This window comes from Lissotriton vulgaris, chromosome 10, assembly GCF_964263255.1.
Source record: "Lissotriton vulgaris chromosome 10, aLisVul1.2, whole genome shotgun sequence".
In the NCBI taxonomy this organism is placed as follows: Eukaryota; Metazoa; Chordata; class Amphibia; order Caudata; family Salamandridae; genus Lissotriton; species Lissotriton vulgaris.
In genome coordinates, this window is record NC_141698.1 from 283,416,602 (window position 1) to 283,434,887 (window position 18,286).

The window sequence follows — 18,286 nt, forward strand, 5'->3', positions numbered from 1 at the left end:
GGATACAGGAGGCCATTCGACCAAGCAGCCTCAGAGTCAGTCTCACTAAAATTCAGGACAGAGGCTGAAACATTGGGATTAAAGCCCAAATGTCCTGGACTCTCCACATCAGGGGATAAGCGTAGAACCACATCATGTCCATGTGGCTCCCATGAATGGGAGCATTTGAGAAGGATTCCGGTGTGACTTCGGCATGTTGATAGTGACCCCCAAAGAATGTAGATGGTTTGCCGTAGTCTGGAAGTAAATGACTGCCTGTGGTAAGCCTGCCTTGGGTAGCCATTAGTCAAGGTAGGGGGAAGACTGGGTCCCAGACCTCAGACCATGAACATCAAACACCGCCATCACTTTAATGAACACCCGAGGAGCACTGGTAAGGCCAAACAGGAGTACAGTAAAATGGAAATGCTCCTGGCCCGTGAACCGCAGGAAACATCTGTGGGTCTGCAAGATAGGATATGAAGAAGGTGTCCTGCAGTTCCAAGCCACCATCTAGTCTCCAGTGTCTAAGGTAGACCGAGCAAGAGTGAGCATTTTGAATCAGTCCTTCCTTAGGAAGGTGTTGAGAGGGCAAAGGCATAGAATAGGGCAGAGAACTCCATCCTTTTTCAGCAGCAAAAAGTAGCAGAAGCAGCAACCACGACTTATGTTTGATGCTGGCACCCTCTCAATGGCTCCTTTGGCCAAAAAAGCCTGCACCTTCTGGTGTAACAAGGATAGGTGGCCCTCTGACAGACAATGTATGACAGTTGCATGTGAGCTGGGGTTTGCTGGGATGGAAAAGAGTAACCCAGCCAAACAATCTCTAGCACCCATTTGTCCGAGGTGACAGCCTGCCACTAAGGAGAAAGTGAGGGATCCTGCTTCCTACTGGATGGCGGTGTGTTGGGGAGGGCACACTAAAGAGGTTTATGTTTGGGGAGAGGTTGGCAGCAAAAGGCGGGATGGAGTACTGGGCTACACAGTGTTCCTGGTGTCCATTAGATTTGTAGAAACCATGACACAGCCACGAAAAAGCTGGGAAGCCTGCTGGCCTTGTGGGTTAGGCTGGTAATGTCGATGAGACTGGAACTCCCTACAATACCACTTAAGGGGCTAAAGGTAGAGTGCGGTTGGTGAAAAGTAGTGGATAGGCCAAGGCACTCCAGCATTGCATTCACCTGGTCATCGAACAGGCAAGAGGCATCACAGGGCATGTCCATGAGGCTTTCTTGGGCATCCCCCGAAAAGCCTGTTGACCACAACCCAGCATGGCACCGAAGCACTACAATTGAATCCATTGCTCCACATAGCGCGTTTGTGGTGTCCAACTATACCTTAAGGAGAACTTCATTACATCCTGGACATAAAGCATAACTGAAGGATGGTGCAAGCATCCTCCAGAACGAAAGGCAGCCCCTGCACCACCGAATCCCACAAGGTATGAGAGTAGCGGACCAAAGGGTATGCTGTGTCCACTGAAAGCAAATCCAAGCTGTTGGAGGAAAAAATACACTTTTCAAAAATCTCCAACCTCTTGTACTTCCTCTCCAGGGCAGCAGTAGAAAACTCACTCAGATTAACCTTGGCTGCTGAGGCCTGCACCACCGGACTCTCAGGGGTAAGGTGCTGGGTGAGAAACACAAGGTCCCATGGTGCAAGGCGATGGAGACAGGAAATCTAACAGGGATTAGACCAGGCTCCCAGTAGATCAGTGAGGGCTTTGTTAAATTGGAGCAGGGGCTTTATACTGGTGTGCCCAGAATGAAGCACTTCAGTTAAAACATTAGTTTTAACTACTGGTCATGGAAGCTGGAGATCAACGACCTCAGCTGCACTCCACATCACCATCGGAAAGGATGCACTTTCCTCAGTGGCCGGGCCAAGGGAGGAGATTAACCCAGAGTCTGGGGAGATGTCCAGCCAACTGGAGTCAACCAGTCAGTGGGTTGCGGCTCAATGCGAAGGATTGGAGCTTTTCTTTGTGAACAAAGAGCAGGATACCCAGCGATCTTTGCTGAGGGCAAGAGGAGATTTTTCTCAGATTAACATGTCATTCTCTTATTATGATGTCTCGATTTCTGGCGATTCTCCTCTTGTCTACCAGACATTGGACTCTTGGGATACAATTCACCTGCCTTTATTTGTGTCTGACACAATCCATAAGATTGTGTTCTCCCAGGTACCCTCTTCCACCTGCCAAGCTTTGTCTACTAGACCCGGGCATCATGCTTCCTCTAGAAAGACCACTCAACTGCTCACTGCAGGAGTTTTTCATTCCTCTGGTGTGGAAGCACACCAGGGGCCAAATGTACGACCAAGGAATTTGCGACTTGCAAATTGCGTCGCAATAGCGACTCGCAAATTGGTATCCAAAACAGTGTCTGCGACCATGATTGCTATTCACAATGGGGTCGCAAATTGCATGCCTCATGCATATTCACGAGGCACTCGCAATTTGCGATCCGCTTAGGAAGGGCAGGCGCGTTCCCAGGTATGGTGGCCTGCTGGGTTTCACAGACCCCCACGTCTGGTACTGCTTTTCAATAAGGCAGTTTTTTTTTATGTAGCCAGATGCATTTAAAAAATGAAAAATGAAACATTTTAGTTTCATTTTGTAAGGGCAGGTAGTGGTCCCTGGACAACTGCCTGCCCTTAAAAAATATTTTTAGAATCAGTCACAAAGGGGAAAGTGGTCCCCTGGGCACCCCTTCCAGTTTAAGAGTGGTTTACCACCCTTCTGTGAAGGGTGGTAAACGGCGAATGTTTTGCGACCGCAATTGCGGTTGCAAAACAGTCACACATAGCCTTTGGGGTCGCTATTAGGAATGTAACACCCTTTCCTAATAAGTCGCAAAACCTATTTAGCGAGTCGCAAATAAATTATAACTTGCTAAATAGGCTTTGTATATGGCCCTGTAGGTTTTTGCAAACCCGTTGGCACATGCAAAAATGGGTCGTACATCTGGCCCCAAGGTCCTTACCCTTTTGAAGAAACCCAACTTGGATGCTGCCAATTGGTCTAATTATCTACCTATTTCTCTGATCCTCATTCTGTTTGAAATCCTAGAAAATCATGTCTGTTTTCCACTCTGCGCTTTTGTGGAGTCTCTAAATTTTTTACATGACTCCCAATCAGGGTTTACAGCGGGACACAGTACAGAGTGTGCCCTCGTGTAAGCTACAGAACGCCTCAGGTGGCTCCTAGATAAGGGTGAGAGAGCAGCACTGATTTACTCTATCTCAGCGCCACCTTCCACACAGTGTCCCATGACATGCTCATATTGAGATTGGCACAATTGGGGATCCAGGGAACGGCATTGGAGTGGAAGTCCTCTTTCCAAGGTTTGACCCTATAGACAACTCCTCACCCATGTGTCACGCACTGACCTCTGGGGACCCTCATGGATCAGCTCAGAGTACGGAACTTTTCAATATATATGTGAGCCCCGTGCCGATCTGGTGGAATGCTGTGATCTCACTATTCTCCTATGCAGATGATACACAAATCATCTTCTCTTCATCATCCGCTCCGTACTACAGCTCCATGTCCCCGAACTCCTGTTTGGCTCAAGATGAATTACAACTCGCTGAAACTGAATGGCAATAACAAATTAGGTGTTGATCTTTGAGAAGAACCCTTGCCTTTGGGGACCACAGCACTGGCCAGCTGCTCTGGGTGATATCCCAATCCCTGCTTGCAACGTCAAGAACTTAGGCTTCTTGGTGCACACTAAGCGCTCCATGTTTTGAAAGATTCTTCAAAGACTTGCCCAATGAGGACTTGGAATTGATGGATGACCAGTTGCAGGAACGACTTTGGGAATTGGCTCTAGATCTTCTACAAGACCATGAGTGACACAGGCTCTTCCGATGCTGCACAACGAGGAGCTTCATCTTGCTATCCAAAACCGCTTTTGGGTGCATCAACCGGCAGCTGGAGCAGGACGGAGTCAGGGCCCGACCCCAAGCACCAAAGACACCTAGTGGAGATCAGTCACAGCACAGACATCCGTCTGTGACACTTTCCACAAGGTATAAAACCTGTAGGTTTTTTGGGGACGTGTCCCTAGCACACTAGAAACAATTTTGAAAAATTGCTTGACAAACGTCGAGAAGAAGTTGGTCACAAAGAGACCAGGGTTGCTCTCTGGAACTGTTGAAATGGATATCGGCACACCTGGGTGGCGCTTTGTACGAACCATCCACGTCAATGGCGTGAATGATGTGGACGATGAGCCGTTGGCACCACCGATTGGCACACAGATGTACTGCTCAAGATTTTCTGGATCCAGTCTCACACCTGGGGAATATTCTGAAGTAGGCAATCTGCAGTTAGAAATCTCTCCTAGAAACCTTTCACAGAATCTGATGGGTAATACTCTGCTAATTAATCAACAGAAGCCTCACCTTAGCTACCTCAACTCTGTCCCCACACAGAACAGACAATGAACTTAGTGGCAAAAATCCTCACACCAACGTATTCAGCCATCAAGATGAACTCAAAATGCCCAAATAGAGGCAAGGGTGCAAGTTGAAGGGTGGGGTGTGCTTGTACTAGGTCCTCTTTAAAAACGTCTAAGTGACAGCATCTTTTAGAGAAAGTTTTTCTGAACCTGCTTGCAGTGCTGGTATTCCTAACATGTTGAGACAGAGGAATTTCAAGAATTATTGAGTAGTTACAACAATGTTTTAACAGCCTATATCTACAGGAGTGGCACTCATAAGATATCACTCTAGTGACTACATACCAGTCATGAAGTTCTCTTCAATTCCCCTGTCACCGTTCTCTAGCACTGCTGGTTGAGAAGCTGCAGCACCTGCAATAATCCATAACTAACATTAAGCAAAGATAATTTAGATGGCTGCAACAGCAATATTTCCTAAATAAAAGAGTGACGTGGAGCATCTACTTCCACCTCATCAAAATAAATTTACATTTTAAAATCTGACACAGAACACTTCCCAACAATCACAGAGAAAACAAGAATTTGGATCATGATAACTGCCATAGCAATTATGTAAGCAGTTAGGAAGTGTTGCTATTTAACATTATGGCTACCCCCGCAAGAACACAGTGGCATCTTATGATGTTCTCAAATTTGGGTATGTCGAGAAAGACTTCTTGTAGCCAGCAGTTCATAGAGCATTAAGGCAGGTGCAATCACCAGGATATACTTTAAAACAACTTATAAACATGCACTGACAAAGTCAATAGATTTGGATTTTTCTACGAGAAAACAATAGTGTGTTAATTACGTATTTGATGTTTAACGTTTGTGAAATGTTATTTTGCAATAGGATTCATTTACTAGTTTACAGTGTCATTATTGCTTGACATTGTCGTTTACCTGTGCAATTTTCTTTTAAATAAAACGTTTCCACAATGTGAGAGCAATAACAGACTTCTAGATGTGCATGTGTGGCAACAGGCAGGGAAATGGGTAGACCACCTTAGTGTTCTGGTCAATGTTCAATTATGCCACAAGTGCACACCCTCCCCCAGCCACATACAAAGTTAAAGAGCTTATGATTAGTCCAGTTATTGTTTTCTCGTACTTTGCACTGTAAAGGAACTTTTTGGATACTAATTAATTTGCTTAGGCTCCATTTGATGACTGCACAAAAGTTTGCAAAGAATTATAGTCACTCAACATCAATTTATTAATAGTTCATGTAGATTTATTACTTTGTTAAAGGGAACAGGAGGGAGTTATGGAGAAGGGAACAATATGTTTACTGTATATGCACACTTTCGTAGAAGTTTTTGTTCTCAACAAAAGAAAAAAAGCTGTAAACCGAGTGACAAAATGACAAAATTACACAGCCTTTTCTTTTAAAAGAAAATTCTAGAACTGCGTATCGCAATTTTAGCGGTGTAGTTTGTACGCCTCTTCTCATACCACCATTTTATGTACTCCAAATCGGATTGGTTGAGGCATGTTTGTCAGCCGACATTTCACTATTCGTGAACTAACACACCCAGTTAAACAACCATGCCATGTTGTACAAATGTGCGGCTGCTGTGCAGTATACAGTACGGTGTGGTATGGCATGGTACGGCCAGTCAAATGCTAAATGTCTACGTCAAAAGCCACGAGACCAAGGGTGGGCCCAGATCTCTGTACTGGGGTGAATGTATGACATTGTTCTACTTTCTGTCCATCAACATTTTAGGCCGAGATCTCTGTACTGGGGTGAATGTATGACATTGTTCTACTTTCTGTCCATCAACTTATTTTTGCATTTGTCACCCTGAGTGGGAAGGGTATGCTCAGGCGGGAGTCCTGTGCTCTCCACACCACTGGAGTCAAGCTACCCTGGCTGATAGCCAGAAACTGGTCCTAGGATGCTGGATGCCGTTCCAGGGAAGACATGGCTTGGCAGTTTGGGCTGGACTGTTCCCATGAGGCACAGGGTCAAGGCTGATTTGCATATGGCCATGTCTGAACTGGGGTGGTGTGGAGTGCAAAAAAACGATGGATTTAGGCCCAGACCTCTGTACTGGGGTGAATGTATGACATTGTTCTACTTTCTGTCCATCAACTGTTATTTTTGAGAGGGTGGGAGGGATGTCAAAAGCCACAGGGACAGATAAAGTCCAAATAATGTAAGTGACCCATGCACTATTAAAATAAACGGTCTCAAAAGTGGGTAGTGTTTGAGGCAGTAACAAAGCCAGATAGAGAGAGAAGAATCAAAACCCACAAGGAAGAAGGGTGGGGGTCAAAGGTAACATGCATAGAGGAAAGAGGGGATGCAAGGCAACACAGAAGCACGTCTGCCATACAACAAAATTCCCCAAAATATAATGAACACGCGGTTTGAAAATAAACTTTTTCAACCATAGTGAAGCGTGTTTGAAGCAGGAGATGAGTGGTATGGAAATAGAAAGTCTGACAACACCTCAAAAAGAAAACAAGCATTTGCAATGCAATAGGTCTTGCATTTGCAAGAGTTTAGGCTATTGGTATTGTAAATGACAATGTCTTATTTGTGTGTTGGCTTTTAAAACAGATAAATAAAAGGCATTGTCATTTACGCCAATAGCTTAAAGTCTCGCAAATGCAAGACCTATTGCATTGCAAATGCATGTTTGTAAAAGCGCTCCATGCCGCGCTTCCACTGTAATGGCTCTTCGCCCCTTTCAATAGACGCAGCTCGTCAAAAGGAAAGTGCGTGTCAGCCATTAAAGTGAAAGTGTGGTATAAAGTCTTTTTCCAACAAAAAAAGCATTTGTTTGTCAAGTTGACCATCAAATGCTTTTTTTTGTAAAAGCGCCCCATTCCTTGTTTTCACTTTAATAGCAGTCACACACCTTTCTTTAGACAAGGAGCATTTAAAGAAAGGGGCACGACCGCCAATAAAATGAAAGCACGGAATGGGACGATTTAAAACCAAAAAGTTAATAAATAAAAAGAATAAAATCATGCGGTGGCATTCTAAGCCACAAACAACAAACCAAAGTCAAGGCCGCCATTATATCAGTCGAGGCATGCAGTGCTATGAAAAACCTAAAAGAAAGCGTTGCGAAAGTGTGCGTACTGCCTGCAACAGCAGGCAGGAGGAAACCAATTAACCAAATAGTGCTCAGAGGCAGTAATTGAAACCTAGAGAGTAACGCATGCAACAGGGGGTGTCCTCATGGAAGGTTACAAGATGAGACAAGGCAGAACTAAGGAGGGACTACTAAGCCTAATAACCAATGAAAAGCTACAATTTACAAAAGGAAAATGGCCGGAGCCAATTAAAAAGATAGTCGGAAAGTGGGCAGAGCTTGAAGTCTAAACCTTAATACAGCAGGTTTCGAAGCGACAGCACAAGCGCTGCCTAGGCGAGACCTAAAAATAAAATAGGGCAGCTGTCAAACCACAAGCAGCGTAAGGACACTCAGTGGAAACAAAGGCACATACTATGGCCCTGCATCACGAGAGGGATAAACACACCAAGAGAAAATATAATTAGCGCACTCTAACCAAACAAAAGCACGTACATAGGAGGGATGAAGCCAACCAATGTTAAGCAATGGGCGGGCTCTAAGCCCCTACCCTTGAGTAAACAAAATCTCCTGCAACCAAAAGCACCTGCACTGTCTGACGCTAGACCTAAAAAATAACTCACTTGCCTTCAGAAACACATTTCATGCTAGAGACTAACTTGTGAATTTCCCACAGGCGCCAGACTGGATCTGGAAACTTTGATAGCAACTCTCATACATGTCAACAGGTGGCATCAGCCGTTCCACTTCAGGGTCACGAAAAGAGGACTAAAAGACTCATCTTTGCATGTTGATGTCAGTTTCTTTCTGATCTCAGTCCATGCAGTCTGACTCAGAGGCAATGAGATCATAAGTGCAGTGTGCACATGTTTCAGATCTGGATTCTTATTAATGGACTGTAGGAGAACATTCCATAGATCGGGGAACAGGGTGGGAGAGGAATCTGCAGTTCGAAATAGGCTCTACTCTGAAAAGCGTTACCAAAGGTAAGTAACTTGTTCTTCTGATAGAGAGAGTTCTAATTGCAGATTTCTCTCCATGCACATAGATATCACAGCAGCACCGCCTTAGCGGACGGGTCAGTGGATGGACTCGGACCAGGAAATCTCAGCCAGATCAGGTGAAATGCCGAATTGGCCAGACCTGGATGTCCTGGCAGTAGTGCTTTATGAACGTGTGGAGGGGACGCCAACGTAGTGGCCTGGCAAATGTTCATGACTGCTACAACATGCACCAGCGCAGTATTTTCTCTGGTGGAGTGAGTATTTAACTCTTCTGGGGGCTACTTCCAAGCTAGATCGTAGCAGATCTTTATGAATAGCACAATCCATCTGAGATGGTCCTCTACTGCACCACCTTTCCGTTTTTCACCATAGAAAAGCCAACAAAAAGCTGGCCATCTTGCTGGTACTCTCAAGGTTCACTGATGCAAAAACTCTTAGGTTCAAGTCAGTGAAGCTGTTCCTGTACCTTAAGCTAGGGTGGGGTGTGGTGTTGGTGGTGGTGGTGGTGGTGGTGGTGGTGGTGGTGGGGGGGGGGGGGGGGGGGGGGGGGGGGTTTAGAAGGACAGCAGAGTAATGGATTGCCCTGTATGGAACAGTGAAACCAGCCTGGAAAGAGGCGCCGCCTTTAATCATTTGTGATCGAAATGTTTATTTCTCCTTTTTATTCCAGTGCAAAGCTTTGGTTTTCCTCACGCTTGCGGTTTCAGCACTGGTAGATCTACAGATTGTGTAGTTGCAAGTGTTTGGTAAAAATATTGTTTTTATACTGGTTGCTCCAAATGAGTATTAATGACCTGCATGAATGTGTTTTTTGGAAAAGCTGTTATAGCCTATTTAGCTCCTGTTTGAATGTGTGTGAAAGTTTCCTTGTATTTGTGTCCATTGTGTATTGTAGTTCCTTGTGTATAGTTTTCTTTTGTTTAGCTTTTCCAGTGGAATAACGTTGGTGCTTGCTGTGTCTGTACAGAGAATGTGCTGGCGAGTCTAGCAGTCTTTAGCAAGTGAGTAGTATTGTTTCACAGTACATAGGTCTTTGTGTGCTTAGTATTGATTGACTTAACATTGCCATATGCCAGTAGTTTTACTTTTTGTTTTATAAATCCAAACTGCATTACTTATTTTACACAGTGTTTGGTACGGTTGACTTGCATGTTAAGGAAAATGCTACTTACCAGTATGCATCTGTTCTTGGCATGTAGAGCTGCAGATCCACACACTTTGCAATAGATCGCCATCTGGTGTTGGGCTCGGATGGTTGCACCTTGTTGTTGTCTTGGAAAAAGTCTTTGTAGTCACGAGATAGGAGACTCCTCCCTTGGACGATAGTGCGCATTGGCATTGTCTCCATCCTCAGATTGTTTTTCGCCATGATGGGAAATGATGGAGTTAGTAGAAAAGAAAAAGATGTCCATGTTTGTATAGCTAAGTAAGATAGTACTGGAACAGATAGGTGGGTGGGCTTGTGTGGATCTGCAGCTCTACATGCCAACAACAAATGCATACTGGTAAGTAGCATTTTCCGTTCGAGGCATATGAGCTGCAGATCACACACTTTGCATAGATTGTACAGCAGTATCTCCCCTAGTGGTGGTCACCTGTATCTGTTGCAGTAGTTTGAAAAAGTGTTTTAAGAACAGCTTGGCCCACAGAAGGTTGTTGCTTGGCTTGCACGTCAACACAATAGTGTTTAGTGAAGTAGTGTGTTGTAGACCAGGTTGCTGCTTTACAGATGTCTTCTAGGGGAATGTTCCCTAAGAATGCCATTGAAGCCCCTAGTTTGTGTGTTGAATGCACCCTAGGGGGAACTGTTAATGTGCTTTTGGCTTTTTGGTAGCATATTTGTATACATTTAACAATCCACCTTGTAATCCCAGCTTTAGAGATGGGATTACCTTTATGAGGTGGAAAGAAAGCTACAAACAATTGTTTTGTCTTTCGAAAGGACTTAATCCTGTCAATGTAATAACGTAGAGCTCTTTTGGCGTCTAGCGTGTGAAGAGCTCTGTCTGCTACGGAGTCTGGGTTTTGAAAAAACACTGGTAACTCTACCGATTGGTTAAGATGAAAAGGGATGACATTAGGAAGGAATTTTGGATTTGTTCTGAGAACAACCTTGTTACGATGTATTTGTAAGAAGGGTTCTTGTATGGTTAAAGTCTGGATCTCACTTATTCTTCTAAGAGAGGTGATTGCGATAAGAAAAGCTACATTCCATGTGAGGAACTGAAGTTCACATTGATGTAAAGGTTCAAATGGAGGTCCCATGAGCCTAGTAAGTACAATGTTGAGATTCCACACAGGAGAGGGTGATAATCTAGGAAGAATGATTCTTTTAAGGCCTTCCATAAAGGCTTTAATTGCTGGGACTCTAAAAAGTGACAAGTGTTGTCTGTTTTGTAAGTAAGCAGCAAGTGCTGCTAGATGTAGACGTATGGAGGAGTATGCTAAATTACATCTTTGCAAATGTAGTAAATAACAAATTATTTTCTGGATGGATGCTTCCAGTGGATCGATAGGATTGTTAGTGCAGTAAATGGCAAATCTCTTCCATTTTGCTGCATAGCAAGCCCTGGTGGTAGACAGCCTGGCTTCTTTAGTGATGTTCATACAGTCCGGCGGAAGGTTAAGGTAACCGAACTCTAGGACTTCAGGAGCCAGATTGCTACATTCCGCTGAGTTGGATCGGGTGCCTTATCTCTCCATCGTTCTGAGTTAGTAGTGATGGGGAGAGGCGTAGTTTTTGGTGTGGGACTAATGAGAGTTCCAACCGTGTGGTTAACCACGGTTGACGTGCCCATGTGGGAGCCACTAGGATCAATTTTAGAGTCTGTTGTCTGAGCATGCCTGACCAGTTCATCCATATCGCATTGCCCTTGGACAACGGGTGTGGAAACCTGGCGGCGAAGGTTGGGCATTTTGAGTTTTCGTGTGTGACAAACAGATCTATGTCTGGTTGGCCCCACATTTGGAAAAATGGTAGAAGAACTTGTGGATGTAGTTCCCATTTGTGAATCTGTTGTGTCTATCGACTTAACAGATCCACAATCTGATTGTGAACTCCTGGAAGATGTTCTGCGAGGAGGTATACGTTTTGTGGAATGGCACACCTCCAAATGTTCTGCGCGAGCTGGGACAGCTGCAGAGAATGTGTGCCTCCTTGTTTTTGTATGTAATACATGGCTGTAATGTTGTCCGTTCGGATGAGGGCAGCCTGGTTTTGTACATGGAGTTGGAAAGATTTCAGTGCTAGGAATATTGCTAATAGTTCCAGATGATTGATATGGAGCACTTTCTGTTGAGTGGTCCATTTGCCGTGAGTGGTGTGATTGAGGAGATGGGCTCCCCATCCTGTGAGTGATGCGTCTGTTAAAACCATTTGTGGAACTGGTTCAATGAACGGCCGCCCCTTGGATAAGTTTGTTGTGTTCCACCACGGCAGAGAGCGGTGTGTGCGGCTGTCAACCAACAACAGATCTGCAAGTTGCCCTTGAGACTGATTCCACTGATGTGCTAGACATTCCTGTAAGGGACGCATTTGAAGTCTTGCATAGGGTACAATAAAGATGCAAGATGCCATCATGCCTATTAGTTGCATGAACACTCTGGCTGGTAGAGAGTGTTGTGTTTGAAATTTGGTAATGAGAGCTTGTATACTGGCTATCCTGGCTGGACTGGGATATGCTAGAGCTGTGGAAGTGTTTATTGTGGCCCCTAGATATTGATGTACATGAGAGAGCTGGAGATGCGACTTGGTGCAGTTGATTGTGAATCCCAAGTCGTGCAGTGTTTGGGCGGTTTGAAGAGTGTGTTGTACACACTGGTTGAATGACTTGGCTTTTATTAGCCAGTCGTCTAGATATGGGAAGACATGAATTTGTTGTCTTCTTAGGTGTGCTGCTACCACTGCCAGCCATTTGGTAAACACCATAGGTGTGGTGGTGACTCCGAATGGAAGGACTTTGAACTGATAGTGTTGTCCGTCTACCATGAACCTTAGATTCTTCCTGTGAGAAGGATGTATGGGAATGTGGAAGTAGGCGTCCTTGAGATCTAGTGTGGCAAGGAAGTCTCATTGTTGGAGCAGTGGAAGCACTTGTTGGAGAATGATCCTGTGAAAGTGATCCGAGTGTATGTACAAATTGAGGGGTCTGAGATAGAGTATTGGCCTTAGAGTCCCATCCTTTTTGGGGATTAGGAAATATAGGGAGTAAACTCCTGTTCCCTGATGTAGTAAGGGGACTGGCTCTATAGCTTGTTTTTGAAGCAGCAAGAGAACTTCTTGTTTTAAAAGTGTAAGATGTTCTGTGGACATGGGACGCTGCCCGGGTGGTATGTTTGTGGGGCGGGGGGGGAGGTAGCTGTAAGTTCCAGGCAGTAACCATATTGGATAATTTGTCTTACCCACTTGTCTGTCGTGATGGAGTTCCAGACAGGTAGGAACTGTGATAATGTTCCCCCGACCGGAGTGGAATGGCCTGGGTGGAGTGGAGGGAAGTCACTGTTTAGAAGCAGGGGAGGTACGAGTGTTATTGTTACCTCGTCCTCTTCCTTTGTTATTCCCTCTGTAACCTCTAAAATATCCTCTATTGGGGGATGTTTGGGTGGTGGTTTTGAATGAATAGGAGGTATCTGTACCTATGTTTTTAGAGGCTCCTCTATAAAAAGAGCGATGAAAGGAACCACATTTTTGTGTCTTTTTTCATTTTTTCAAGAGTTGTGTCCACAGCCGGTCCAAAAAGGTGTTCCTGATAGAACGGCTGATTTAGAATGGTTACCTGGACCTCTTGCTTAAAGCCTGAAATGCGTAACCAGGTAGGTCGTCTGAGCAGTACACTAGTATTAATGGATCTTGAAGCAGTGTCTGCTGCATCAAGGCACAATTAATTGAGGCATTTTTTATCAATTTTCCTTCTTGAAAGAGGTAATTTGCCTGAGTTTTGTATTGGTCCGGCAAATGCTGTAATAGGGTCTCCAAATGGTCATAGTGAGCCCTATCATATCTAGCTAGCAGTGCTTGAGTGTTACCTATGCGCCAGTGATTGGCCGCCTGCGCAGCTACCCTTTTTCCTGATGCTTCTAGTAATTTGGATTCTTTATCAGGGGGTGGTGCATCCCCTAACGTTTGTGAATTGGTGTGCTTCCTAGAATTGGACACTACTAGTGAATTCAAAGGCAACTGTCCTCTGATATAGGCAGGGTCGTCAGGGGCAGTATTATATTTTTTATCAATCCTAGGATTTAAAATCCTGCTCTTACAGGATCTTTGAATACATCAGGGGCATGTTTAATGACCCCTTTGATCATTGGTCATATTTGTACCGATTTCTGAGACTGTTCAAATGTATCTAAAAGGAAATCCTCCTCTGGTGTGTCCGAGTACATAGAAACACCATGAAAAACAGCAGCCCTATTAATGACTTGACCAAAACCAATATTGTCGACAGGGGGAGATGGTTTTGTTGGGTATGGCTGTGGGTTTGGAAGGTTTATTGGATCTATTGGGTCGTTGAAATCCCAGTCATCCTGTGGTATAGGATGTGGATCTGTGAACGGGTCAATAGGGTGTCCCTCCCCCATAACTCATCATCATCTTGTGGTGGTGTAAGTGGTGGAGAAGTTACAGGTTGTGGTGTAACTGGTTTAGGGAGAGGAAGGGGATTAGAAGAAAGGACAGGAGAATAAGAAGGTATAGGTGAAGTGGCACAGTCCTTAACAGGAGTATGTGAGTTCTTGCTGTTGGATGGCACAGCTATGACATATCCGGTTTTAGGATCAATGAGGATCTTTTTCTGTTTGGGATCGACAGGATCCGAATGAAAGAGTTCCTCTTCCTCGATAACCGCTTTCAGCGCCGTTTTTTCAGTTCCGAGGGTGGTTTAGTGTTGTGCTCTTTGGCCTTAGGAGGAATGGTAGAATCCTTTGGCTTGTTTTTCGGTTTCGAAGACTTGGGTTTCAGAGCCGTAGCGTGATGTTTAGGCTTGGAAGTGTTATTGATAGGCCTCGAGGTGTTCGGGCCGGTTTGTCTTTCGGTGCGGGAGGAATCAAAACCGATTTCGGAGCATAGTGTTCTTTTGGCTTCGGTATCGAAAGCGCCTGTGGGACTATTACATGCAGTTTGCTCAGTCTGAGCTACCAGAAGGCTTGTATTTTTTCTTCAGAGCCGGGCTCGAAGGCGGGGCTTCTGAAGTGTGCTTTTGGTCGTGACTGGGGCCAGCAAGCGAAGTCTTGACCAGTGCCTTTTACTTTGGAGGCGGGGTTGGGGTAGCGGCAGTAGTACTCACTAGTTGACCGGGGGTGGTGGGGTCGTCTGAGTCTTCTGCCTCGGACATGATTTCCAGATCTTCGGAATCTTCTTCTGGGACATCTGGGCCTTCATCAAAGATGTCCACTGGTTCTGGAGCTGATCTCTGTGCCATGATGTGTCGTCAGGCCCGACTATCTCGGATAGTCTTTTTCGATTGAAAAGAGGCGCAAACTTGGAAGCTGGATTTGTCGTGTTCTGGCGAGAAACACAGGTTACAGACCTTATGATGGTCATTGTGTGGGAATTTTGCTCCACACTGGGGGCATTTTTTAAATGGCGTCCTTTCCATGAGCCGTGGGCCCAACGGCGTCGATGGGCCCCGCGTCGATGACCGGAATCGAATCGATGAAGGTAGCGTTGAAGTTTGAATAGGATTTGAAGAGTTATAGATATTGTGCACGTCGAAAACGTTTTAAAAATAAGTTTTCAAACTGGTGCGCAAAAGTTTAATCCGAACCCAATGGTGGAAAAAAAACAATCTAAGGATGAGTCAATGCCCATGCGCACTATCGTCCAAGGGAGGAGTCACCTATATCGTGACTACAAAGACTCCTCCCAAGACAACAACAAGGTGTAACCATCCGAGCCCAACACCAGATTGCGATCGAATGCAAAGTGTGTGATCTGCAGCTCATATGCCTCAAACGTTACGTTTCTTGATAACAATTAACGCTAGTCGCATGATAACTGCTCAGCAGGTTGTTGGTATGCTTTGAGTCTTCTTCTGACCATGATTAGGTGTCTGACTGCATCTGAGGAAGGTCAGAAAGCTGTAAGTGAATTTTTGGTCCGAGAGGAATCATCTGATGAAGCCAGTCTCAGTGCAGATGAAGCACCACTTTTAGAGGAATACACTGGTGTGCCTATAGTGCAGCAAGAGACATCTGGATTTCAGCCTGGGGCTGCAAAGCTTTCCATTGGAAGTGCTGGACTCTGGGTTAACCCAAACATGGTGTAGCCGGTGTTGCTTGCCTTTAGTGGTGTTGCAGGGTGTAGAGTGAATTATGAAAATGTTTTGCCTATTCATTTATTTCAGTTGTCTATGGATGATGTATTTTTGGATGAGATTGTTGAGCAGACTAATTTGTATGCAGAACTGTACTTGAGGGACAACTTCAGCCCCAGTCCAGAGCTACCCATTGGACTCCCACAAATCTGGATGAGTTGAAGTTCTTGGGTTTAACTTTTTTGATGTGCCTGATAAGGAAGCCTTCACTGTTTTCATATTGGTCTACTAAGGCCTTGATAGCAACGGCTATATTTCCTGCAACCATGAGTCGTAATTGGTATTTGCTTCTTCGTCTGTTGCATTTTGTTGATAATGCTTTAGCGTTGCCATAAGATCACTCTGAGTCGTTTAAGGGGTTCAGTCTGTCCCTGATCACTTTGTAGATCGATTTTCAGAGATCTATGTGCCAGGAAAAGAAGTAGCTGTGGATGAGTCTTTGGTGCTGTTCAAAGGCCGATTGGGTTTTAAAGCAGTACATTCCTAGCAAGAGGGCACATTATGGAATTAAGATGTATATGCTGAAAGTAGTACTGGATAGGTATATAATTTTAGGGTCTACACCAGTAGAAATTCCAACATTGATACCCCTGGTTGTCTGACCACTTTTGGAGTTACATAGAAAATTGTGGGAACTTGTTAGAGGACTTTTTAACAAAGGTCACCATTTATACATAGATAACTTTTACACTGGTGTGCCATTGTTCAAAGTGGACACTGTTGCTTGTGGCACAATCCGCTCTAACCGTAAAAGTTACCCAAAAGAGCGGGTTTGCAAATAACTTCAGCAATGGTGCAGTGCCTCGGGTAGTGATTAACTTCTAGCTCTGAAATTTTCTGACAGGAGTAAGGTCTATATGCTGACTACCATCAAAGATTAAAGAACTTCAGCTGTGACTGTTTGGGGCCAGGTTGCTGAAGTGCACAAACCTGTGTGCATTTTAGACTACAATAAGCACATGGGTGTTGTAGATAAAAGTAGAACAGAGGTTGGAACCTTACACTGCTGATCGTAAGGCGTACATTTGGTATAAGAAGTTGGCTATCCATTTAGCAACTTTCAATGCTTTAGTTGCATTTAAGGATTGTTCTCGAGAGTCAACGATGACATTTGTTCAGTTTCAGCAGTTTTGGATAGGCATCCTTGCTGTAGTGGAACAGGCAAGAGTTCCTAAGGAGGCAGTGGTGGAGGATGTGGCTAGATTGAAAGATCACCACTTTTCTGGTCATATTCCTACCACAGTCAAAAAAAACTTCCCCCTAAAACAAGTAGTCTGTTACCGAAGAGGTATCCGGAAGGAGAGTCGTAAGCACGGTCACCTAATGTCCTAAGCCTGGGCTGTGTGTGCCTACATGTTTTAAATTGTAGCACATGGAACGAAGTTACTGGTTGCAACCATGAGCGTAAAAGTAAACTAACTGGTATGTATCATTTTATATTTTTTGTTAAGATTTCATGGTCAGCATTAGTGTGATTTATTTAGTTAGAGCTGTTGTGTTTGTAGTAATAGTTTTGTATTTATTGCCAATTGGTTTGTGTTTTCGTATAAAAAAAAGTGATAGCGGTGTGCGTGGACTGGTGCTCAGCTGGCGGTGTGCTTGGACTGGTGCTCGGCTGGCTTGGACTGGTGCTCGGCTGGCAGTGTGCTTGGACTGGTGCTCGGCTGGCTTGGACTGGTGCTCGGCTGGCAGTGTGCTTGGACTGGTGCTCGGCTGGCTTGGACTGGTGCTCGGCTGGCAGTGTGCTTGGACTGGTGCTCGGCTGGCTTGGACTGGTGCTCGGCTGGCAGTGTGCTTGGACTGGTGCTCGGCTGGCTTGGACTGGTGCTCGGCTGGCAGTGTGCTTGGACTGGTGCTCGGCTGGCAGTGTGCTTGGACTGGTGCTCGGCTGGCTTGGACTGGTGCTCGGCTGGCAGTGTGCTTGGACTGGTGCTCGGCTGGCTTGGACTGGTGCTCGGCTGGCAGTGTGCTTGGACTGGTGCTCGGCTGGCTTGGACTGGTGCTCGGCTGGCAGTGTGCTTGGACTGGTGCTCGGCTGGCAGTGGGCTTGGACTGGTGCTCGGCTGGCAGTGGGCTTGGACTGGTGCTAGGCTGGCAGTGGGCTTGGACTGGTGCTCGGCTGGCAGTGTGCTTGGACTGGTGCTCGGCTGGCAGTGTGCTTGGACTGGTGCGCGTGGACAAGCGCCAGGCAGGCAGTGCGCTCGGACTAGTGCCAGGCAGGCAGTGCGCTCGGACTAACGCCAGGCAGGCAGTGCGCTCGGACTAACGCCAGGCAGGCAGTGCGCTCGGACTAACGCCAGGCAGGCAGTGCGCTCGGACTAACGCCAGGCAGGCAGTGCGCTCGGACTAACGCCAGGCAGGCGGTGCGCTCGGACTAGCGCCAGGCAGGCGGTGCGCTCGGACTGGCAGTGCGCTCGGACTGGCAGTGCGCTCGGACTGGCAGTGCGCTCGGACTGGCAGTGCGCTCGGACTGGCAGTGCGCTCGGACTGGCAGT

General features: G+C 45.7%; 1 protein-coding gene across 29 annotated transcripts in view; it reads right to left on the bottom strand.

Moving 5' to 3' along the window:
- Positions 1–18,286, bottom strand: part of MAP4 (microtubule associated protein 4) — a 1,807,860-nt gene that overhangs the window by 1,345,170 nt on the left and 444,404 nt on the right. For 26 of the 29 annotated variants that reach the window (XM_086941043.1, XM_086941051.1, XM_086941045.1 and 23 more), the window contains one exon: positions 4,731–4,799. The exons of the other annotated variants lie outside the window; for them this stretch is intronic. In XM_086941043.1, coding sequence (XP_086797169.1) covers positions 4,731–4,799 — 69 coding nt within the window. The remainder of the gene's footprint in view (positions 1–4,730; positions 4,800–18,286) is intronic. 29 annotated transcript variants of the gene reach the window in all.